Raw genomic sequence first — 27,162 nt, forward strand, 5'->3', positions numbered from 1 at the left:
TACACTGAAGAAACAATTAAGGCTACCAAGCAGAAATTTTTGAAAGTAATTGAAGAAATATAAACTCTGAGATTTTCTGGTGACATTGGGTGCAAAGGACTTGGAAGACCAGTGGGATAGAATGGATAATTTCTTGAAAAGAGGTTAAAAGGTTAACATCAATAAATGTAAAACAATGAGAACTTTACCCAGTCAAGTTATATCAGATGATGTGGATAAAATTAAATTAGGAGGTGAGAAACAAAAAGCAGTGGATGGGTTTTGATATTTGGGCAGCAAAATAACTGATAGTGAAGAGATTGAAAAATCAGCCAACCAGTTTTCAATCTCTTCAGAATTACACAGCTGCTATTTTGCAGCCATGTTTAAGATTTTGAAATAACTGACAGTGCCTGATATAGAGAGGACGTCAAATGCAGATTGGCAATAAAAAGAAAAGTGATTCTGAAAAATAAAAATTTGTGAACAGTGAACAGGAATTTAAAAGTTAGCAATTCTTTTCTGGAGGCCTTTGTATGGATTGTAGCTTGGTATGGTAATGAAATGTGCATGTTAATTAGTTCAGACAAGAAGAAAATCAAACTCTTCAAATCTGGTGCTACAGAAGAATTTTTTTTTTTTTTTTGGTCATCAGTCTACTGACTGGTTTGACGCGGCCCGCCACGAATTCCTTTCCTGTGCTAACCTCTTCATCTCAGAGTAGCACTTGCAACCTACGTCCTCAATTATTTGCTTGACGTATTCCAATCTCTGTCTTCCTCTACAGTTTTTGCCCTCTACAGCTCCCTCTAGTACCATGGAAGTCATTCCCTCATGTCTTAGCAGATGTCCTATAATCCTGTCCCTTCTCCTTGTCAGTGTTTTCCACATATTCCTTTCCTCTCCGATTCTGCGTAGAACCTCCTCATTCCTTACCTTATCAGTCCACCTAATTTTCAACATTCGTCTATTGCACCACATCTCAAATGCTTCAATTCTCTTCTGTTCCGGTTTTCCCACAGTCCATGTTTCACTACCAAAAATAATGAAGATTAAATGGGTAGATCGAATAACTGGTGAGGAGAGAGTGTATTGAATGTGGGAAAAAAGAAATTTGTTTTGTAAGTTGACTAAGAGAAGGGATTGGTTGGTAGGACACATCCTGAGGCTCCAAGGAATCTTTGATTTGGTAACAGAAGGAGGTGTGGGGTGTAAAAATGTGCAGTGATGATCAGTGCTTGAATAAAGCAAGCAGATTCAGAAAGACATAGGTTGCCATGGTTATGCACAGATAAAGAGGCTTGTACAGGATAGACTGTTGTTTACTGCTGCATCAAACCAGTCTTAGGACTGAAGACTACAGCAACAGTGACAAATTGTAACTCCATGATATGTCCAATATCCATGTAAAAGTAACCCACTGATGAATTAAACAACAACAACAACAACAACAACAACAACAACAAATTCTTTTTCTTCTACTACTACTATTACTACTACTGCTGCTGCTGCTACTAATACTCATTTTGGAGGTAATTCCAGACTATTACTACTACTATAACAACTAATACTCATTTTGGATGTAATTCCAGGTTTATCAATATTCTTCTGATCTTCCAACTGCTGACTTTAATCTTTTCTGTATTCAACAATCTTTCAGGAATTTCATTTAATGAATAAGATAGTTTTCATATTTGTGTTTATGACTAGAACTTCATAACTGTGGATAACTTTAAATGTAGAACTGAGTGGCTGGTCTAACATAGATGTGTGTGGCAATGGAATTGTATGTATTTTGGATTAATTGTGCTCCAGTGTTCACAACATAAATGGTTATCAAACCAAAAACAAACCACAACTTTGGCACCAACAAGATACAATTTTACAAGTTTTAAGAAAGAATTAATTCAAAAATGGTTCAAATGGCTCTGAGCACTATGGGACTCAACTGCTGTGGTCATAAGTCCCCTAGAACTTAGAACTACTTAAACCTAACTAACCTAAGGACAGCACACAACACCCAGCCATCACGAGGCAGAGAAAATCCCTGATCCCGCCGGGAATCGAACCCGGGAACCCGGGCATGGGAAGCGAGAACGCTACCGCACGACCACGAGATGCGGGCAAAGAATTAATTCATCACAACCTTTTTTATAGTATGATTTCTGAAGTACTTGTGGTTTCTGATATGTACATCAAGGATTTCAACTTTCTAAATGTGTTATTGAAATTGTAGGTTAGGAGAGGAATATGAAAAAATGTCAAATGAAGCTTTGACAGCACCTGGAAATACTGCTGAATTGATGGAATACATTGCAAAGGTCCGGGTTATGGAAAGTCAGACTGATTTTGAAATGGAGGAACGAATTCGTGAAGTATGTCGCTACTTGCTTTTCCTTGTCGACTACACAACATTCACACCTTTGGAAATGGAACAGAATGCCATTACATTTGAATGGTTTAGACGCATGCCCAGTGTTTTTGATGAGCATCGTGCTATTGTAGAACAAAAAACTTTGGAATTCCAAGAGGCCCTTAAGGTATTTTTTCTCTATTACATGCTGTAGCAACTTTTTGTATTATCAATTACTGAATAATGCTCATATAATTTTGTTGATGACACAGACTAAAATTAAAGCTTTTGAAGAGGACTTAGAGTTATATGACAAACGAGCAGATGAATTTGAAACATTTGGAGAACTTGATAAACTGCCAAAGTATTTGAAGAAAGCCCAACGTTTAGATGCACGTGTTCAGAAAGCTCTTGAGCAGATTGATCGTTTCAATGAAGAAGAACAAGCATTTGGTTGGGAATTATCCCAGTATCCTCTACGAAAAAAGGTGAGTTTTGTACTGCACTTTTTTTTTACATTATTCTAGGATTTTTTAGTTTGTTCTTTCAAGAAAGTAAAATAGTCTGCTTTAATTACTGAAGTTTTGTGACATTAAACACTAAAATACATTATGTAAAACAGAAAGGATTGTAGTTTAGAATATTATGGATGGTAGTATAGAATATTAAGGGTTGGTTGACGTTGACACGAAAATATTGATGTAAGTTTTAATCATTATGAGTGGAGTAACTTTTATGATTCCTACTTTGTGTGTTCCTCCCTGAAACTCATGCCATATTTTTGCAAATAATTTAGTATAACAAGTACAGCATCTCAGTACGTATAGGCTTTGATGTGTTTTGTCATAATTAATGCTACTCAGTATGGAACATATTGGTGGTATCATGACCATAATTTTAGAAGTAAAAATAATCTCCATGTGCTTACTGCTTGTATTAAATGGGTAAAGAATATTGGTGCTGAAATATTTGGTTCACTGCCTTATGATATCAATGATACAATAAGTAGTATAATTCTGTTTTATGATAATTTAAAGAAGTACCTATTTGGCTCCTGGTTTTATTCTGTAGAAGATTCTTTTCTGGAAATATATAAAATGTTTTATTTGGAGTTCTCATGTTCCACAAAAAGTTGGAAACTTCAGTTAATTGTTTCCTTATTTTAGGTAATCATTTAAGCCATTACTTCATCATTTGTACTTACAACCTACTGTGACAATTTGTATATTAATGTACAGCTGTAAAGGAAAAGTAACCACTCTGTGTAAAGTTTATTACCATTACTGCATAGTTATTGTTATTGTACACATTACTGTTTTTTATTGTGCAATGCTGTACATTTAAATTGCAACATCCTTTAGGCATCATGAAACAAGCATAAAATTGGCATCAAATGTGCTACATGCTTAGATATGCAAATGATTAACATTTCAGCACAACTACTGGTAGGTAGGCAAGGTAAGGCCATCTACATTCTGTATATAAGAGGCATGTTTGGCATTCAGAAATCAATTTGAATGATATTTGTTTGCCAGAATATCATGTATGCTATGATATAATTCTATTGAGCTCACACTCTTTCATAAATTCATGATTGATCACAATCACTCACTCTGTTCAGTTTTATTGCTTCAGTTGTAAACTGTTTTGTAAGCTGTAGCCTTTCTTTGTTTGGTTAAAGTTTTACTTCATCATTTGTACTTATAACCTACTGTGACAATATGTATATTAATGTACAGCTGTAAAGGAAAAGTAACCACTCTGTGTAAAGTTTATTACTACTACTGTATAGTTATTGTTATTGTACACATTACTATTTTTAACTATATTTAACTATATTTAACTTTGTTGTTGTTGTTGAGACAACAACAAAGTTCTTATACACAGTTTCTTTTTCAGAAATTAACCCTAGCTCTACCAACATATATTGGGAATCAGAACCACCTTTTATTGACAATGCCATAATAAATTTTATTGGAGGCTCCTTCCATCTTGTAATCCTGCAAAACTTGACATGACAAAACTGATCAATTCAATTTTAACATTTTTAGAAAGGACTTTTGAAGCAATTAATGTATTTCAGTCAAACCAAGAGGTCAAAAGACCTTGTTTCTAGTAACTAGTTTTACTTAAAAGATGACTTTTTAATTACTATTAATTATTAAAACATTATGAATGTGATGTCTGGTCATCTGAAAGAATGGACACCATTTTGATCCTGCAGCCACGAATGAGGCACGAAGGAATTAATGATATTAGCTGCCAGGAAGTCATTGATTTAAATCAAAGGGGGAAGTTGAAAATTTGTGCCAGACTGGGATTCAAATCCAGGTCTCCTGCTTACTGGGCAGATGCACTGCCCATGCACCATCCAGACACAGTGGTCATCACAACTGCATGGACTATCCAGCAGATGTCCCCTCAGGCCAAATTCTCAACTTACCCACACACTACTGATGTAGTGCCCCTTGCCCATTATCTTCATTACTCACACATTTTGCTGATTCCCACAAGAGTTGAGGTGGTTTGCATCAGCACTGAAGTGGTTAGTTGGTTGTCCAAAAGAAAAAACACCACACAACTAAGGTAAGGACGACCATTTAATCACTTCAGTGGGGATGCACACCATGCTTGAACTCTTATGGAAATCAGCAAAATGCCATGATTAGTTAGGATGATGAGCAAGGGGCACATTGGTAGTGTGTGGATAAGTTGAGAATTTAGGTTTGACAGGAGGCATGCTGTGTTAGTCTGTGCAGTTGTGATGACCACTGTGTTTGGACGATTCAGTGGACAGCCCATCTGCCTCTAGCAGGAGACCCAGATTCAAATCCCAGTCTGGCACAAATTTTCAACTTTCCCCATTGATTTAAATCAATGCCCCTGGCAGCTTATGTCATTAATTCCTCTGTGTCTTGAATTAAAATACTCATAAAGATAACACTGAAAGCTGTCATAGTACAATTTTGGTTTCTTAATTCTCTGCTCCAATTAACATGTATTTGTTTTGTTTTTGTAGATTTTTAGCCCTGTTATCCCTTTTCAATACAGCTCAATCAACATCTTATAATCATAATTTGCATGTGAACAGAACCATAAATTTATAAAGGACTCTCTGTGTCATCTAAATGAATCACAATCAAAATTATATTGTACCATGACACAAATGCATAAGTCATTGGTGTAAAGTACGTGGGACTTGTGCGAAAGATACATATAACTGGTCATTAACATAGCTTAAAATTATATTAAACTTCATTTGATTCATAGCACACATCATAATTCTGACACAGTGTTTGTTTGACGCTGTTAGAATGTCGTTACAAATCACTGGAATAAAAACAGCAGCCCCAGCTGAAGGTGTGGTGATAGGGAAGTTGTATGAGGATTGTGGGGCAGGTGCATGAAGTGGATGCTTTGACTGCTACAGGTGTGTGTGTGTTTTCAAGATGCTGCTGAAGTTGTTTTTGCCTCTTGTTAGGGTGGTACCACTGATGCAGCAAGATTTCTCAGTGCTTTGCACTTAATTAATGTTTCTGTACTGTGCAATATTTATAAAGATAGGATCACTTCAGTCATAAAAATGTACCTGCAACCTTGGACAACCAGTGACTGCAACATTACTCCATTATGTGTGGGGCATGTGTTAATGATATTACAGATATGCTAGAGGTAGATCTCTTCTGAGGTTCCTAGATCAGGGATACATTATATTGACATGATTTTTAGCTTTTATGTTTGTTACAGAACAACAACTTCCATAGTACAAAACCATTGAACATAAAGAAAAATTAAGTAGCCTACTTTAAATGCTTATCTGATATTTGAAATTTGTTGCCATTGTTTTTCATCCAGGACATAGCAATATAATTCTGATGTTTGCATCTTGAGGGATTTATGAATGAAAAAGCTGGTTAAGAAATAACAAAACCATTTGTATTCGATGTAGAGTATACAGATGGGTGTACCCAGGTCAGCAAGGTCACTAGCCACAAGATGAATTTCATTTTTATGTTGTAACTAAGTCCAAAAAAAGTATAGAAAAGAATTACATAATTGCTATTTGCAAGCCAGTGTCAGAAAGAGTTGCTGCTCTCTTACACAGCCAGCAGTCAGCATATGGCTCCTCTCCCACACTACCTGCAACAGGTACATAGTGGGCAGCTTGTCATCAAACTATGTTCCACAAGAATAAACATCCCCCAAAATGGTGATCCTATTGGCACATAAGCCACACTGAATTATATTTACACATTGCAAAAAAATATTAAAATGAAAAATGTGAAATGAATACCGGACTGGTTAGGCAGCATGCACAGTACATAAGTTTCCTATCATATTTGTCAGTGTCATACTGGTCCAGCACCTGGTATGTTGTGCCACTAGCTACACAATGCAACATCCTCTTGTTCATATAACCAGTAATTTGGTAGCAGTTGTTACATGTCTACATCTACATCTGTATTATCAAAACCACTGTGGGTGTATAGCAGAGGGTATGTTCCACTGTGTTTCTTCCCATTTCATTCACATTTGGAGCACAGGGAGAATGATTGTTTGAATGCTTCTCTGCAGGCAGCAGTTATTCTGATCCTTATGTGAGCAATACATAAGGACTTGTAGTTTTTCCTAGAACCATAATCTAAAGCTGGTTCTTGAAACTTAGTTAATAGACTTTCTTGGGATTGTTTACATCTATCCTCAAGAGTCTCCAGTTCAGATCCTTCAGTGTCTCTCCAACTCTCTCCCATGGTTCAAACAAACCTGTGAGCATTCCTGCTACTCTTCTCTATTTCAGTCAATATTACCTGTCAGTCATATTTGATATTGGTCCCACAAACTGGAGCAATAGTCTAGAACTGTCTGTACCAGTGATTCATAAGCAATCTTCTTTGTAGTCTGATTGCATTTCCCCAGTATTCTACCAACAAACCAAAGTCTACCACCAGCTTTACCCATGACTGAGCCTTTGTGATTATTCCATTTCATTTCCCTACAATGTATTACACCCAGGTATTTGTACGAGTTTGCGGATTCCAACAATGACTCATTGATATTATAATCATTGGATACTACATTTTTTTCATTTTGTGAAGTGCAACAATTTTACATTTCTGAACATTTAAGCAAGCTGCCAATCTTTGCACCACTTTCAAATCTTATCGAGATGTGACTGAATATGCATGCATCTTCTTTCAGATACTACTTCATTATATATAACTGCATCATCTGCAAAATGCCTGATTTTACTGTTATCATTGTCTGCAAGGTTATCAATATACAACATGAACAGAAGGGTCCCCACACACTTCCCTGTGGTGCAGTCAGTACTACTACATCTGATGATGACTTTGCATCCAAGATGACACGCTGTATCCTCCCTATTAGTAAGTCCACAATCCAATCATAAATTTGACTTGATACCCCATATGGCCATACTTTTGACAATAATCGTAGGTATGGTACTGAGTCAAATGCTTTTCAGAAATCAAGAACTACTGCACCTTCACTATTGCTTTGAACCAAAGCTTTCAGTATGTCATGTGAGACAAGTGTGAGTAGGGTTTTACATGATCAATGTTTCTGGAATCCAGGTTGCTTGGCATTGAGGACATCATTCTGTTCAAGATACCTCATTATGTTTACGCTCAGAATATTTTCTAAGATTCTGCAACAAGTTGATGTCAAGAATACTGGACGGTAGTTTTGTGAATGACTTCTACTAACTTCTTGTAGATGGGTGTGATCTGTGCTTTCTTCCAAGAACTGGGCACAGTCTTTTGTTTGAAGGATCTATGATAGATTATAATTGGGAGAGGGGCTAACTCAGTGGCAAATTCAGTATAGAATCTGACAGGGATACCATCAGGTCTTGGAGCTATGTTCAATTTAAATAATTTCAGCAGTTTCACAATACCACTAACATTAATACTTATTTCAACTGTTTCATTTCTGATGTGTTAACACTTATGTCTTTTGCCCTACCTTTGAAGTCTCCATGATATTGTCTTTCAACAAAATAACACAAGACCACATGTTGTCAAGCTGTCCTGGCCTAGCTTGGTACAGAGGGGGTTAAACTGTTGCCTGGTGAGTGCATTCAGATCTCTCGTCTATCGAAAACATCCGATCTTCGCTTGCCAAGAGAGTGGCTTGCCACCAAATACCAGCCACTGTGATTGATAATGTTTTTTATTTTTTATTTACACGTCAAGTTTCGTAGGACCAAATTCAGGAGAAAATCTCCAAGGTCATGGAATAATAATAATAATAATAATAATAATAATAATATTTATTCAACATCGGATAATCAAATACAATCCCTAGAAATAATACAGTTTCAGGACATCATACAGATAATTCTTCTGAATACGTTGGTTTATAAATTACAAACTAAAGATTTGTTTGTATTAATAAATTTTACATTTTGATGGATTTTACATTTGGTAGTATACAATCATGATATTACAAATATTGTTCTTATCAACATTATATTAGTTGTAGGTTACTTAAAACTATGAGCTTGACACACTTGTGAAGCACTTTTCATATGGATATAATAATCGTCTAGAGGATAAAAAGGGTTTTCAATTAGAATTCTTTTTATCTGATCTTTTAATTTGTTAGTAGGAAGGGCTGTGAGACTTTTTGATAGGGCATTGGCTAGCTTCAGCCCAGCATGAAGTGCATTTTTTTCATATGAGGCTGTTCTAGTGACTATTTGCATGGTATCTGAACTTTTGCCTTGTATCATACTGGTGCAGGTCACAGATGAAATTTGGATTTATTGTTTTCACAAGCAATATAACTTTCAATATGTATACACCTATAATGGCAAGCACACCTAATTTTGGGAACAGATTCCGACATGATTCTCGAGGTTTGGCACCACAAATAAATCTGATAACTTTTTTCTGTAGTATTAATAATGTACTTAGGTTGCTTGAGTTGTTGCACCCCATATTTCTACAGCATAGTTTAAGTTTGATGAGAATAGGGCATGGTAAGCAGTTTTTAGTACACACATGTCCTTACAATATTTGCTAATCATATTTACAGCAAACACATTCTTTGACAGCTTACATGCTAAGGAATCAATATGCATGTACCATTTGAGGCTGTCCTGGATTGTAATTCCCAAGAACTTTGTCAATTTTTCCTTTTTTACAATGTCGTTTCCTATGGATAATTTCATGTCAAATTCTATTTGTTTCCTTGTGTTAAATTCCATCATTGCAGTCTTTGAAGCACTTACATTTAGATGGCTTTCATTAAAATACTTGACTATTTCATTATATATAAAAACAAAGATGAGGTGACTTACCGAACAAAAGCGCTGGCAGGTCGATAGACACACAAACAAACACAAACATACACACAAAATTCAAGCTTTCGCAACAAACTGTTGCCTCATCAGGAAAGAGGGAAGGAGAGGGGAAGACGAAAGGAAGTGGGTTTTAAGGGAGAGGGTAAGGAGTCATTCCAATCCCGGGAGCGGAAAGACTTACCTTAGGGGGAAAAAAGGACAGGTATACACTCGCACACACACACATATCCATCCACACATACAGACACAAGCAGACATATTTAAAGACAAAGAGTTTGGGCAGAGATGTCAGTCGAGGCAGAAGTGTAGAGGCAAAGAAGTTGTTGAAAGACAGGTGAGGTATGAGTGGCGGCAACTTGAAATTAGCGGAGATTGAAGCCTGGCGGATGACGAGAAGAGAGGATATACTGAAGGGCAAGTTCCCATCTCCGGAGTTCGGATAGGTTGGTGTTGGTGGGAAGTATCCAAATAACCCGGACGGTGTAACACTGTGCCAAGATGTGCTGGCTGTGCACCAAGGCATGTTTAGCCACAGGGTGATCCTCATTACCAACAAACACTGTCTGCCTGTGTCCATTCATGCGAATGGACAGTTTGTTGCTGGTCATTCCCACATAGAATGCATCACAGTGTAGGCAGGTCAGTTGGTAAATCACGTGGGTGCTTTCACACGTGGCTCTGCCTCTGATCGTGTACACCTTCCGGGTTACAGGACTGGAGTAGGTGGTGGTGGGAGGGTGCATGGGACAGGTTTTGCATCGGGGGCGGTTACAAGGATAGGAGCCAGAGGGTAGGGAAGGTGGTTTGGGGATTTCATAGGGATGAACTAACAGGTTATGAAGGTTAGGTGGACGGCGGAAAGACACTCTTGGTGGAGTGGGGAGGATTTCATGAAGGATGGATCTCATTTCAGGGCAGGATTTGAGGAAGTCGTATCCCTGCTGGAGAGCCACATTCAGAGTCTGGTCCAGTCCCGGAAAGTATCCTGTCACAAGTGGGGCACTTTTGTGGTTCTTCTGTGGGGGATTCTGGGTTTGAGGGGACGAGGAAGTGGCTCTGGTTATTTGCTTCTGTACCAGGTCGGGAGGGTAGTTGCGGGATGCGAAAGCTGTTTTCAGGTTGTTGCTGTAATGATTCAGGGATTCCGGACTGGAGCAGATTCATTTGCCACGAAGACCTAGGCTGTAGGGAAGGGACCGTTTGATGTGGAATGGGTGGCAGCTGTCATAATGGAGGTACTGTTGCTTGTTGGTGGGTTTGATGTGGACGGACGTGTGAAGTTGGCCATTGGACAGGTGGAGGTCAACGTCAAGGAAAGTGGCATGGGATTTGGAGTAGGACCAGGTGAAACTGATGGAACCAAAGGAGTTGAGGTTGGAGAGGAAATTCTGGAGTTCTTCTTCACTGTGAGTCCAGATCATGAAGATGTCATCAATAAATCTGTACCAAACTTTGGGTTGGCAGACTTGGGTAACCAAGAAGGCTTCCTCTAAGCGACCCATGAATAGGTTGGCGTACGAGGGGGCCATCCTGGTGCCCATGGCTGTTCCCTTTAATTGTTGGTATGTCTGGCCTTCAAAAGTGAAGAAGTTGTGGGTCAGGATGAAGCTGGCTAAGGTGATGAGGAAAGAGGTTTTAGGTAGGGTGGCAGGTGATCGGCGTGAAAGGAAATGCTCCATCGCAGCGAGGCCCTGGATGTGCGGAATATTTGTGTATAAGGACGTGGCATCAATGGTTACAAGGATGGTTTCCGGGGGTACCTCCAGACTCTCATAGTCTTTGTGTTTACACACTATTGATGTGTCATCTGCATATAATATTTTTGTACAGTTAGGAGAACAATACTGTATATCATTAACATAATTCAAGAAAAGAAGGGGTCCCAAGACAGAACCTTGAGGCACTCCATATTTGATATTAGTAATTTTAGATTTGTAAGACCCACTGTTTATTTTAAGCAAGACAAATTGTTTTCTATTGCTCATATACGATTTTATTAGCTCATAGCCAGTTCCTCTGATACCCAGGTTCCGCAGCTTGTCAAGTAATATGGTGATGTTGACACAATCAAAAGCTTTTTCTAGATCAAGGAACACTCCAGTTATATACTCCTTGTTCTCTATGGCCGTTATTATTTTGTCTATTAATTGTGCTGCTGCTACTGATGTTGACTTGTTTTTCATAAAGCCATTCTGATTTTCAAATATTAAATTGTGTTGACTCAGGAATGTCATTAGTCTAGTATAAATAACTTTCTCAACTACCTTAGAAAATGCAGGTAAGATTGAGATGGGGCGGTAGTTTTCAATTTTAGATTTATAACCTTTCTTGTGAATCGGGGTTACTTGTGCTGTCTTTAGACTATCTGGGAAACAACCTGATACAATTACATCATTTACTGCTGTGGCCATGGCATCAGATATGTTGTCTATGCATCTTTTCAGTGTACTGATAGACAATCCATCATAGCCTGCTGATTTTGTATTTTTTAATGACATTACCATGTTTTTGACTTCCTTGTTATTGGTTGGGGCCAAGTATATGGTTTGTTTGATTGGAATGCCCCTATATCTATGCTGAAGATTCTTCAAATGGTCATTGACAGATTTTCCAACAGAAGAAAAGTACTCATTAAAAACATTTGCAATCTGACATTGACATTTCATGATATGCCCTTTATGGTTTATAGTAAAATCACTTGTTGATCTGTCCTTACAATCCCTAAAGCTATTTATTACTTTCCAAACAGCTAAACCTGTGTTAGTAGAGTTTCTTAACATTGTGGCTACATATTTACTTTTAGTTTCTAGCAGAAGATCTTTATAGTAATCCTGATAGTTCTTAAATTCTACCTTTAGTCTATTATTATTGTTATTATTTATCATTGCATATTGGAAAAGTCTAAGTTTCTCTCTTGCTGTTTTTACTTCATGATTTATCCAGTTATTTTTTTGTATCTTTTTTCAGTCATTTACTGTAAAGGTCATTTCTGGACATGAGACATTGAAGCAACAATAAAAATCTGGTGAAAACTCACTGAAAGTAATGCTGTTTTTTTCACCCCATTGTAGGCTTTTTAGCAAACTGTTGAAATCTTTAACATTGTCATCATTGGTCATTCTTTTTGTCACATATTGTTTCTCTTTTCTATTGATATGAAGATTTTCAGCTTCTATCAATACCTGTACTGCATGGTGGTCAGAAATGGCAAGCTTCAGAATTGATGCACTGCATGTAAAGTGGGACATGTTAGTTATAATGTTGTCAATGCATGATTTTACACTATTGATGTCTCTAGTGGGCTCGTTTATCAGAAATGCTAAGTTAAATTGAGCTAGTATTAGCGTTAGTTTTTTAGATACAGAGTCATTGGACTGCAAGTCAATGTTTATACCTCCAGTTAGTATTATGTTAACCCAGCCATTTTTATTGCAGTGTTTACTGTCAATGTCAACAAGCAAGTCATTAAGAACTCCAAAGAAACTATCTAGGCTACCAGATGGAGGTCTGTATAGGCCTATAATGATTAAGTAATCATTATAGGCCTATACAGACCTCCATCTGGTAGGTAATCATTATAGGCCTATACAGACCTCCATCTGGTAGGTCTGTAGAGGCCTATAATGTTTAAGTAATCATTATAGGCCTATACAGACCTCCATCTGGTAGCCTAGATAGTTTCTTTGGTGTTCTTTCCCCCACTTATAATTAATTGCTGCTAGTCCTATTACACCCTCAATGCTGAAAGCACTTACATCTATTACACTATAATTACTACCACTGGCTGCAAAGATAGCTACCCCACCACCACGTTTCTCTTTTCTACTGAAGGCAGAGCAAAAGATCATGGAAAGTGGCTTACATACACTAATTAGCTCATCTGTGTACCAGTGTTCGCTTATAACTAAAACATCAGGGTTATCAATTGCTACAATGGTATCCAACTCGTTGTGCTTATTGCCAAGACTCTGAAAGTTCTGCTGAATTAATTTGAAAGTGAGCTTGGATTGTTGAACGCTTGATGAACGTGTCACCCTACCAGAACCACTTATACATTTATCCCTAAAAAAGAAATATCAGTTGACAGATTGGGTTTGGTATTTTTCACTATCCATTGATTCAAGTTGGTCTGTTTCCATGTACTGGGAGCCTGGGAAGAATCAGCTTTACCTGGTGTTTTCAGCAGCCATTTGTCCAATGTCGTCTGTCTATACCCATTGCTGCAGTCTTCTTGTGTTTTGGAGCACTCATTCTTTCTCATTCTTTGAATGTGTGTGTTTTGAGTATACATTGTTCCTAGCATTTACGACGAATGTATCAGTACATGAAATTGCATCATAAAAATAATAACAGACAAACCCAAAAAAGTCAAGCCATAAGTTTCAGTAAATGCAGCCAACAACATAAGAATCTGCTTAATTTTTCAAGGAACTCTTCAACAGAATAGAAAGAGTGAGCCATGAGGAAGCTATTCAGTTTTGATTTGAAAGTGCGTGGATTACTGCTATGATGGATGAAAATGGATGCTGCACAGGAGTTAAGGAAGTCCAATCTAAATTGAGAATGGCAAGAGTTACCCCAAAATATAACACCATACAACATAAGCAAATGAAATAGCAAAGTAGACTAATTTTTATGTCGAATGATCACTTACTTCAGATACCATTCGAATAGTAAACTTGGCAGCATTAAGTCTTTGAACAAGACCCTGAAAGTGGGCTTTCCACCACAGTTTACTATCTATCTGAACATCTTGAAATTTGAACTGTTCAGTTTCTCTAATCATATGCCCATTCTGTGAAATTAAAACATTAGGTTTTGTTGAATTATGTGTTAGAAACCGCAAAAACTTAGTCTTGCTGTGATTTAGCATTGTTTTATTTTCTACAAGCCATGAACTTACATCATGAACTGCACTGTTTGAAACTGAGCCAGTGCCGCACCCAACATCCTTCACTACCAAGCTAGTGTCATCAGCAAACAGAAATATTTCAGAGTTACCCATAATACTAGAGGGCATATCATTTGTATATATAAGGAAGAGGAGCGCCCCAACACTGATCCCTGGGGCACCCCCCATTTGACTGTACCTCACTCAGACCCCACATCACAGCCTTTCTCAACACTGTGAATAATGACCTTTTGCTGTCTGTTGTTAAAGTAAGTGGGGAAACAGTTGTGAGCTATGCCCCATATTCTGTAATGGTTCAACTTCTGGAGCAATACTGTGTGATCAACTCAATCAAATGCCTTAGTTAAATCTTAAAATATGCCTAGTGTTCAAAACCTTTTATTTAACCCATCCAGAGAAAAGAGAACATAACAGTTTCAGTTGTTAAACGACTTCTAAAGCTGAACTGTACATTTGATAGCAAATTATATGATATAAAATGATCAATTATCCTTACATACACAGCCTTTTCAATAACTTTAGCAAACACTGATGGCATAGAAATAGTACTAAAATTGTCTATGTTATCCATTTCTCCCTTTCTGTAAAGCAGCTTTACTACTGAGTACTTAAATTGTTCAGGGAACTGACCATTCCTGAAGGAAAAATTACAAATACGAAGAGCAACAATAAAGTAATGAGACTGATTTTCTTTGCAAGATGTGGCAACCCTGCTCACTTGTGTGGGCACAATATTTTTTACCTTGGTCTATAAGCTGCTTCTAGTCCAAGCGGCACATTGATGCAACTGCTCAGTCGTGAGTTGTGCTGCAATAAGTTAACATGTGTTTGTGTCACTCGTCATGGAAATGGAACAGAATAATGTTGTGCAACAATATGCCATTTCTTTTTGCATTAAATTGGATGAAAATGTGACGACAACTTATGGTACGCTTCAGAAGTCTTTTTGAGAGGAGGTTATGTCAAGAGCTCAAGTTTTTCATCGGCATAAAATCTTTAGTGAAGGCAGAACGAATGTTGAAGATGAAGACCGCAGTGGACGACCATCAACCTCATTCCAAGGAATTGTTCATAAAGAGTGAGGTGCCTGCTGGACAAACAGTTAACCAATGTTACTACAAAGAAATTTTTTTAGAAAGACTTCGTAAAAGAGTTCTTTGTGTCCGTGCCAACATTGCTGATAATTAGATTCTGCATCACGATAATGTGCCATACCATACTGCTCTGTCAGTACAGCAATTTGTAACCTCAAAACAAATTTTAGTACTGCCACAGCCACCTTATTCACCAGATATCGCTTCGTGCGACTTTTTTCTATTTCCATGAGTTAAAACAGCGGTCAAGGGACACCATTTTCCAACAAAACAAGATGTCCAAAAAGCTGTGATGAGTGTCTTGGAGGATATTACAGAAGATGTGTGTGTGTGTGTGTGTGTGTGTGTGTGTGTGTGTGTGTGTGTGTGTGTGTGTGTGAGAGAGAGAGAGAGAGAGAGAGAGAGAGAGCATATATCTGTCTTTCGTTGACAAAGGCCTTATTGGCTGAAAGGTATAATTGTGAGTCTCTTTGTTGTGCCAATCTGCCACTCAGCATCTCTGCTGTATGGTGAGTAGCAACTTTCCTTCTCATAATATTGTTACATTCCATCCTGGATTTTCCATTGTTACATTAAAATTTAAATATTTACATTGAATCTATTTACTTGGTTTTGACAAGTTCAGTAATATTGAGTCTGTTTGACTGGTAGTGAAATGGAGCTGATTTTCCAACAACTCACTCATCAATGCTAAGTAGATTTAATGCACTTTTTTGAAGAAAATGTATCTCACAACTACGTATTGATTTTTACTGTAAGAACAAAGGCAGCAAGTTTTGGGTACTGATCTTGTGTGCATGAAGTCAAAAAGCAGCAGCATCTTTCTTTTCTGGATAGAATGAAAGCATCATTTTGTAAACATCCAAACCTGTTGTTCTGAGCAAAGGAACTAAAGTGAGTATCTGTTCATATAGTATAGATAAATGAGAAAACCATAGGTTGTGGCGAGGCTATGACAGCTCTGTGTGAGTAAGGTTGTTGGCGGTGGGGACCAAGCTTGTTGGAGTGGAATGCTTATGAGCCATGCTTTCCCAGTCTGCTTTATTAAATCATGAAAAATATTTGTATTGTACTCCTGGTATTGGCTTGGTAACGGAATGGTGAAGCCTCTCACACCAAACTGATGCGACTGAGTGTGTAAGGGACTGTGGTGCACCATTGTGAGTTTCAGGTCACAGGGGTCTTGGCTTTATTATCTACATCATGAGATTGGAGTAAACATCTGTTAACAAAAAAGTAGAGAGTGAAATAGTATGGAAGAACTTCAATACCTGTTTTCCTGACTTTCTGTGGGACAAGTGCAGACTCCAAAAGTTAGAATAAGAAAGACGATAATGCCTCAGTTAGGCCATCAGAGAGATCTTGACAACCAAATTGACATGGAAATCTGAAAAGTGAGCTTGTTTACTCCCCCCCTGCAAGGGGCTTACAACTCTTTTGTGACTATGTGCTTGACAAGCACAGGGTTCCTTCCCCTTCCCTGCCTCCTCCTGGATTGCTGCTAGCATCGCATGATCCCATGTGATAGTTGCATTCCGGCCTGAGATGCTGGAGTTGACAGTTCTTTGTGTGTGAGGTATGCTTCCTTTTTTTGTGAATGGTGGGTGTATCTCTTTTACTGATGAAGGCTGTGGCTGAAAGCTTTGTGTAAGTGTCTTTTAATTGTGCCTGTCTGCAACTTGACGTGTCTTTTTTTTTGGTAACTATCAATTTGTCTTTTCCTACAATGTTGATGTTTTTACCGCACTGTTTATTTTCCACCATCTGAAAGGCATCTGGAAACACTCTACCTCTAACCCCACCAACTCCAATAATTAACATGCCACCCCAGGAAGATATGAGATAAAGGCCAGGAAAAAGGAAAGTTCGATGACCTCTACTTTTTTTTTTTTTTTTTAAATGTGAAGAAGTTTGGCATTTTGGTGGAGGTCACCCTTTACACAACATGGTAGCTAGTACAGGTGTTTGTGGTGGTGGTGCGGGATGTGTTAGGTACCTGTAAGTGGTGGCCCCTTTGCTATGTGTAGAATGCACTATTGACGCCTGAGCTGTTACTCCCTGTGCATGCCAAGCTGCACATACCTGTCCATTTGTGAGCAACAGGACTGCAGGCAATGGCCATCATTGCTCTGTGTGGGCAGTGACATGAGGAGAACCCTCATTTGGAGTAGCAGCATTGTGACAAATATGTGGCATGATGAGTAAACCAAAGTTTACGGTTGGTGACCGTGAGGTCCTGGCAGTCGCTTCAGACACTCCTGAATTCTTCAGTGCAGATTGCTATGAGCCTAAGAACTTTCCCTCCATGGCCATGCCATGGGAAGAAAGCTAAATCAAGTGAACTGCAGTTCCTAGGTTGAATATGGACAAATGAAGTGCCATTTTCATCTACTAAGCAGATTTTTTTGTGGGGAATGTTACCTATTACCATAACACCCCATAAGAACCTCACCAGGAATTACACCAAATACAGATGAGGAATTCCACTAAAACTTGGAGAAGCAAAGGGTTCATTTCATAAGTCATGCCTGTAGATGACCACTGGAAAACAAGATTGACACTGGAGCTTTCATCCTTGCTATTCAGCAGGATTCACTTCCTAAGAAAGTCAAATTCGTGGTCTACTGGTATGATGTGCCATATTTTCCATCCTCAATGCAGTGCTCTGAATGCCAGTGCCTCAGGTACATGTCTTCCCTGTGGATGAACAACCCAATTTGGTGATATGGTGATCAGCAGCCTCACGAAAACTTACCATGTGGGCAGCTGCATTTCTCTGTCACCTGTGAAGATGATCATCCTACCTGATCCCCAAAATATTCTACCCTAATTAACTCATATAAAACATATTGCCTATAAAACCAGGTCTCCAATTGCCTATGATACTTTGAAGCTTGGAAAAAGCTATGACTGCTTCTTTTCCATCCCATGCTATCAACTTTTGCCACAACTGTGACCAGATTATTGGCAGTACCTTGGGTTCTTATTCTCTCAATTTCCTCAGAATCAATCTCTGTTAGTCACGCAGGCAGGAGGTAGTCCCTCTCCTCTTGTGCTTCCACCATAGCACCGTCTTTTGGACCCTCTACTCCCCCTGCATCCAGCTGGAGAAGCCACGCCCTCCGATGGGGTCTGCCAGTGATCTGTGTTGCTCTCCAAGAAACACATTTCCCTGATGACCATTCTCCCACCCTTTGAGGTTACTGTGCATTCTACCAGAACCTCACTGCCCATGATAGGGTTTCTGGAGTGGTCTGTATGTTTTTTCACATAGATGTTATTGGTGATTGAATTCCCTTTTGTGCAATATAGGAAGCAGTGTAACTTAAGAGAGCAATGGGTGTATGAACAATCCCAGTGGTTAATGTGTTTGTTTATTTGTCCATGTCCACTTTTTTACCTTGAGAACCTTGAGATTACTACCATAACTCATCCCCCCCCCCCCCCCCCTTCTGATTGACCAACTTTTGTCTGATCTTGAGCTGCATGTTCTCAGTGACTGTTTCCCTTCCCACTCTAGTGATGTCCATAGCACCTTTCTGGCTACAGACCTTACAATATCTTCCACAAATCTCATGACGTCACTAAAATGATCACTATATGACACTATTTGTGACAATGACTGCTTGATCGCTTTCTGGTGAGCATGTCATATCCTTGGACCAGTTGCCTTATCAGTGGCTGGTACCATGATGGACCAAAGGTACTGCAGTAGCTGTTGAGGATCATCAAAGGGACCTGCTATGTCTTGAGTGACAGTCTTTACAGAATGCCCACATCACTTTTTAAGTGGGTCCATGCAAAGGCTTGCTACCTAATTAAATATGGTAAAAAGGTCTTCACGTTATGTGTGTACCAATCTCAGTAGTCCACTGAGCTTCCAAACGTAGCCACTGTTCTAGGACTCCTTCTACATGGCAGTATTTCCACTTATGCATTGGTTTTTGCTGAACGCTGTGGGACCCGATTTATGACAGCATCTGTGTTCTTCTTACTTGGCTACCTTTCAGATAAATGAAAGACAATATAAATGTTGGCTTCCATGGCCACTGTCACAGTCAATAAAATTTTTCTGGGTTTGTAACTGCATTGTCAATATACACTCCTGGAAATGGAAAAAAGAACACATTGACACCGGTGTGTCAGACCCACCATACTTGCTCCGGACACTGCGAGATGGCTGTACAAGCAATGATCATACGCGCGGTACAGCGGACACACCAGGAACCGCGGTGTTGGCCGTCGAATGGCGCTAGCTGCGCAGCATTTGTGCACCGCCGCCGTCAGTGTCAGCCAGTTTGCCGTGGCATACGGAGCTCCATCACAGTCTTTAACACTGGTAGCATGCCGCGACAGCGTGGACGTGAACCGTATGTGCAGTTGACGGACTTTGAGCGAGGGCGTATAGTGGGCATGCGGGAGGCCGGGTGGACGTACCGCCGAATTACTCAACACGTGGGGCGTGAGGTCTCCACAGTACATCGATGTTGTCGCCAGTGGTCGGCGGAAGGTGCACGTGCCCGTCGACCTGGGACCAGACCGCAGCGACGCACGGATGCACGCCAAGACCGTAGGATCCTACGCAGTGCCGTAGGGGACCACACCGCCACTTCCCAGCAAATTAGGGACACTGTTGCTCCTGGGGTATCGGCGAGGACCATTCGCAACCGTCTCCATGAAGCTGGGCTACGGTCCCGCACACCGTTAGGCCGTCTTCCGCTCACGCCCCAACATCGTGCAGCCCGCCTCCAGTGGTGTCGTGACAGGCGTGAATGGAGGGACGAATGGAGACGTGTCGTCTTCAGCGATGAGAGTCGCATCTGCCTTGGTGCCAATGATGGTCGTATGCGTGTTTGGCGCCGTGCAGGTGAGCGCCACAATCAGGACTGCATACGACCGAGGCACACAGGGCCAACGCCCGGCATCATGGTGTGGGAAGCGATCTCCTACACTGGCCGTACACCACTGGTGATCGTCGAGGGGACACTGAATAGTGCACGGTACATCCAAACCGTCATCGAACCCATCGTTCTACCATTCCTAGACCGGCAAGGGAACTTGCTGTTCCAACAGGGCAATGCACGTCCGCATGTATCCCGTGCCACCCAACGTGCTCTAGAAGGTGTAAGTCAACTACCCTGGCCAGCAAGATCTCCGGATCTGTCCCCCATTGAGCATGTTTGGGACTGGATGAAGCGTCGTCTCACGCGGTCTGCACGTCCAGCATGAACGCTGGTCCAACTGAGGCGCCAGGTGGAAATGGCATGGCAAGCCGTTCCACAGGACTACATCCAGCATCTCTACGATCGTCTCCATGGGAGAATAGCAGCCTGCATTGCTGCGAAAGGTGGATATACACTGTACTAGTGCCGACATTGTGCATGCTCTGTTGCCTGTGTCTATGTGCCTGTGGTTCTGTCAGTGTGATCATGTGATGTATCTGACCCCAGGAATGTGTCAATAAAGTTTACCCTTCCTGGGACAATGAATTCACGGTGTTCTTATTTCAATTTCCAGGAGTGTATATAAAACTACTGACATTTTGGTCCTGTTGCAAGCAACCTTCCTCAGGCTGTAGAAATGAAAGACAAGTTTAAGACATCTCCCTATCTTTACTCCCATATCCCTGAATTATAAAATGAAGCTTTCACCAACTGGGAATTGCTTCATGCTGTTGACTGATTTGATCCATAATTAGAGGATGTAACATCTGAATGTGATTCACAGACTCCATCTACTTGTGGTCTTCAACATATTTGACTGAAGGTGCTTTTCCTTTGCAGTGGAGAGATCATTTCATTCTCCCATCATTTAACCAGACAAAAACCCACCATCCATCAATACCTAGAGATTAACCAATCTGTTACCCCCGGAAACCATCCTTGTAACCATTGATGCCACGTCCTTATACACAAATATTCCGCACGTCCAGGGCCTCGCTGCGATGGAGCATTTCCTTTCACGCCGATCACCTGCCACCCTACCTAAAACCTCTTTCCTCATCACCTTAGCCAGCTTCATCCTGACCCACAACTTCTTCACTTTTGAGGGCCAGACATACCAACAATTAAAGGGAACAGCCATGGGCACCAGGATGGCCCCCTCGTACGCCAACCTATTCATGGGTCGCTTAGAGGAAGCCTTCTTGGTTACCCAAGTCTGCCAACCCAAAGTTTGGTACAGATTTATTGATGACATCTTCATGATCTGGACTCACAGTGAAGAAGAACTCCAGAATTTCCTCTCCATTTGTTTAGATTGCAAACTGGTATTTTCTAAATGCCAACATCAGACTGCATTCTCTACCGACTTACATAAGGCACATGACACTACTTGACACCATCACATTGTACTTACCCTTAATGACTGAAGTTTTTGAGGCTCCCTACTACATTTTATCTGTCAGTCTTTATCACTCTGCTTTTGCTTTTGGTATAGCTATCGATCTGTAGCCTCAGTTGAAAACCAGCTCCGAGAAGCCAAATGGCCTCCAGTTGAACCCTTCCTCATGCTTCCAATTTCCTCCTGTGAAAACACATGTCATGTATCTCTGTTATTGTACCAAGGTTCATCCTGACTCATAACTTCATAACTCTACTTGGATAGAGTTATGGGTACCCAACACTTGCACACTGTTGTGCAGTCCTGATTTTTGGGGTTCCTCTTTGCTAGAAAGCTGACATAGCTGCTCCATGTTTGTCAACTTAAGAGTAGCTGCTTAAGAGTAGCTGCATGTGAAAGTTGAATGCTCTCTTATTTCTTGCCCACATCACTTATGGTGCAAATATTGCTACTCTACACAGTATTTATCAGGTCCTTGTCTTGTCACAACTGGACTATGGTTGCCAGGTTTATGACTCAGTGGACTTTTGGCTCTGAAATAATTGGACTCAATACGTCACCATGGAGCTTGACTGACTGCTGGCATCTATCTTGTGGACAGTCTCCTCTCCAAAAGCAGGGATATTACCTCTTTAGGCCTTACAATACCAACTCTTAGTTAATTTTTTAATCCCCATATGACAGTGTCCTGAGCATCCAACTTATGAAATACTTAAATTCACATAACAGTGTCAACTCCCTGACACTCACCAACTGGTGGGTTTACCACATAGAATATTCCTCAAGATTGCCTTTTGGGACCTCCGCCTGCTCCCATGTTTTCCCAGGCACTCCTCCATGTTTAGTAGCCAGACCATGAATTAGAACCAGTCTGTTCAAGAACCAAAAGTTTCTATTGCCCCCAGGATCTTTCAGCTTCTGTAGCTTTCAATTCTCTGTGAGTCTGAGGGTGCTAGCATCATATACACTGTAGGCTTCAAGACTATTGAGAGGATGAGGTATGCTTTCACATCTCCCATTGCTCAACAATTGCTCACCCAACATTCACTTTGACAACCCCAGGTGCAGATTTGCAGATGCATATAAGACCTGTACTCACTCAGATATGGAGCAACATCTGGTGGGCTTACTGGCCCCTCTAATAAACTCCACACTCTCAATGAACTACAGCCCCATAACACTCCTCCTTTAGTTCCTTCCAGGAGGAAACCACAATACTGCTTGTTCCCACATTGGTTATACCAGATTAACCCATATATTTATTTCATGACCGATTTCTACATTAACTATCTGCTGTCCTCATATTCTCGGATCTGGATAGAATGATGTTAATATAGTAAAGCACATAATTGTACAACAAGTATACACAAAGAACCATATTATTTGAATAATATAAATTGCATACTCCCAGAAATACAACTACACATCAGTCTTGTCTCAGTCTTGTCAAAATACTGAGAACATGCTCCAGTTATAATAATACAATTCCAAACTGTTTTGCCAAATGTATGAAACATGCTAAATAAAATATTCATAGCGTCAGTATCCATTGCGCCAGTTATCCTTTAGGCACCTAATCCATGGCCTGGGCATATTTTCTGAGATTTATTGTCCGTAATTCAGAATGATTTTTCCAGATGTGTGCTAATATTTTAATAAAATAATTTTAAAGCAATTATTGTGTTATTCGGGATCTTAGGTTAACCATTTTTGTCACCTTCTGACACCATTTTGTGTTTACCGTACATCACTGACACTGTAATATTTTTTGCTAGGTTTTTATTTTTGTTACTTTTTGGGATCCTTTACACTAGTTTCCATAGAGTACCCCAGACGAGTTTCCCTCCCCCTCCCCCTTTACCTCTTTATCCCTTAACCTTGTAGTTTATGTGCATAATGTGATGCACCTCTAAGGCTGCTCTGATGTATGCTTTCTTACCAAGCTTAGATGCAACAATTATAATATTTTCAATTGTTTTTTTGTGTAATAGATAACAGGCTGCATTATGGCCAAGACAGATTTTTTATTGTCTTACCTTCTGCTGTCAAGCTATATTACATTTTCTACATATAGTGCTGCAATCTATGCACATGTGAGATGGCTTACTGTAGTCGGTCTCACTCTACAGTGTTTTGTAATTAGTTGGATTCTTTTAGCTCTGTAATACAGTCAAGTTGTCATTTCTTTTTAAATAGTTCAACATGTCTGAAGATGAATGACGTTGCCCAAAGCCAGTCAGTTTGAAATAAGTCAAACACTAATCAACAGATGGAAAATAAATTTGTTTTCTTAAACACTTTTATCTGGTAGTCTCATGATGACCTACAAGCAAAATTTGTAGATGAATAGTTTTAACAAGAAGGGCATTTTTATTGTTGTTGTTGTTGTGGTGGTGTTCAGCCCAGAGAGTGGTTTGATGCAGCTCTCCACGCTATTCTATTATGTGCAAGCTTCTTCATCTCCCAGTACCTACTGCAACCTACATCCTTCTGAATCTGTTTAGTGTATTCTCTCAGTCTCCCTTTATGATTTTTATCCTCCACACTGCCCTGCAATACTAAATTTGTGATCCCTTGATGCCCCAGAACATGTCCTACCAACCAGTGCCTTCTTCTAGTCAAGTTGCGCCACACATTACTCTTCTCCACAATTCTATTCAGTAACTCCTCATTAGTTATGTGATCTGCCCATCTAATCTTCAGCATTCGTCTGTAGCACCACATTTAGAAAACTTCTATTCTCTTCTTGTCTAAACTATTTATTGTCCATATTTCACTTCCATACATGGCTGCACTCCATACAAATACTTCCAGAAACGACTTTCTGACACTTAAATCTATACTCGATGTTAACAAATTTCTCTTCTTCAGAAACACTTTCCTTGCCATTGCCAGTCTTCATTTTATATCCTCTCTACTTCAACCATCATGAGTTATTTTGCTCCCCAAATAGCAAAACTCATTTACTACTTTAAGTGTATCATTTCCTAATGTAATTCCCTTAGCATCAACTGATTTAATTCGATTACGACATCATTGTCTGCACTCTGGCCTGAACCATATACTTTTACGTCTCTGTAAATTATCACTGTTGCTTTTAGTGTATTTATTTTCTTACTTATATGTACTGTTGCAATTCAAACAATCTCTGTCTGTAGTAACTAACTATCAACTACTCTTTGAGTGAGGGACTGGTGACATAGCAATTTAGTCCCCTAAGTCCCAACCAACCAACCAAAGATGAGTCCATGTGATCAAATGTAATGAAAGTAACAGTACATACACTTTATATCAGAATTTCTTCATTGCAATAGAGAGACAGGAGAGGATATGTGATGAAGTTTGTACCAACTAGAAAATCTGGTACCAACTTCATGTTGATATATTCTGTCAGACAATGAAAATGAAGTACTTGCAAGCATATCTGATACCCTTAACTGTAAAAATGATGTGACATGAAGGGACTGATACCTATGATAGTAATTAATTTTAACTTTTAACATTATAGTTCTACTAGAGTAGAGCAAAGAAGAACTTTTGTGTCTTAAGATAAAACTATTTATGGAATCAACAAAATGCTTTAATTGCAAGAAATATTGTCTTATCGCAGTGCCTTTCAAATGATGAATGACGTGCAAGACTTATCACAATACATAATTCTTGTCTCCATGGATCTGCTTGAAATTTTAGGAAAAGGCGTGGTGTGTAGGATCAACTATTCTGTGTTGTAAAAGAAAAGAATAAATTGAAACTACATGATATGGAGATGAAGAAAATCTGCATAATAGGCTGTAGCTTCTGCTCTATCTTTTCCATCACTGTTAAGAAACCAATTAAAATGGCCGATACCTCTTTCCATATGCCTGAAGTTGTTCTATTAAAAGCAAGAGCTCTTTTCATTAATGCAAATGTAGAACATTGCAGCCAACTATAACACACTAGAATCTGACAACTTGAGAAAAAATGTGTAGAGGGGGAAAAACTTAAGAAAACTAGTAAGTTTATGTCAAATGCTGATGATGATTATGTCTTAAATTATATTGATGATACTTCAGTTTGTCTCTGATGATACTTTATGGAATCAAAGAATGCAAGGAAAGTAAGAACATAAAACTTCTCTGATTGAATGCATCCCATACTACAGCAGAACATGGGTGGTTTATGGGCATAGGGAGTAATTTAACCTCCAACCACAGGTAAGAGTTGCATGCATATTTCGACAGGTGTTTTGCAAAAGTACATAACTACCACTCTTTCTGATGAAATGGTGAAGATTAGGATGGCAGAGTTTCTTTGTGTAAGATAACACTCCTTGCTTGTGGCTCTGATCATTCCACTATAAGCAGTTATCAACAAATGAACCTGTTGACTGTGCGAATTATCCAAATGGCTTGTCACTAATAGTGGGACACAAGAAAAATTACTGTGCTCTATTTTTAAGATGTACAATTACATGCCTTACATGTGTGACATTAACACTCACATTTTTTTACCAGATTGCTGACAAATTAGCGCCTTATAAGAAGCTGTATGAAAATGCTACAGAATTTATAGAAAAGCATGAATTATGGATGACAAGTAAAGTTGGTTCATTCAATCCTGATGATATAGATCAAGAGGTTTCAACTTTATACAGAACAATATATAAATTAGAAAAGCAGTTTGGAGATGTTCCACCAGCAAAGGACCTGGCTAACACAGTATGTAGCTAATTTGATTCAGATAGATTACACTTAATTTTAATTTTGAGTTATGACTCACAGTTACTGTTTGTTTCTGGGAAACAATTTCAGTAATTTGGATAACCACATTTATTCTTTTATGTTGTTTTGCTGTATGTATCTGTGGTAGTAAGATATAAGCTCTTCTCAATTAAGCATATGTCCTAATTTTTACTTAAAAGTTACATGAAAAGAAAGTTCTTGATTTCATTGCAGTGATTGCAGTTTTTAGGATTGAAAAACTTGTCATGATTATCATCTGTTCTATCAAATGAGCAAGATTGAAATTCTAATCAGAAACCAAAATCAAACATTATTTTTAGTAAGTTTGGCCAATAATTCCAGGAGGCATATTTCCTTTATTGAAAAGAATTGCAATAGTTAACTTAGCATTAAAAGTCTTATCATTTTTAATCATGTTCTTGGAAAGATGG

At 39.2% G+C, this 27,162-nt stretch overlaps 1 protein-coding gene across 1 annotated transcript in view; it reads left to right on the top strand.

The window, feature by feature from the left end:
• The window catches only part of LOC124596265 (dynein axonemal heavy chain 7), a 1,038,560-nt gene that overhangs the window by 265,280 nt on the left and 746,118 nt on the right, over positions 1-27,162 (top strand). The window contains 3 exon segments of the mRNA XM_047135340.1: positions 2,216-2,519; positions 2,605-2,820; positions 26,504-26,707. Coding sequence (XP_046991296.1) covers positions 2,216-2,519; positions 2,605-2,820; positions 26,504-26,707 — 724 coding nt within the window.

The sequence above is a fragment of the Schistocerca americana genome, chromosome 2, assembly GCF_021461395.2.
Source record: "Schistocerca americana isolate TAMUIC-IGC-003095 chromosome 2, iqSchAmer2.1, whole genome shotgun sequence".
Taxonomy (NCBI): domain Eukaryota; kingdom Metazoa; phylum Arthropoda; class Insecta; order Orthoptera; family Acrididae; genus Schistocerca; species Schistocerca americana.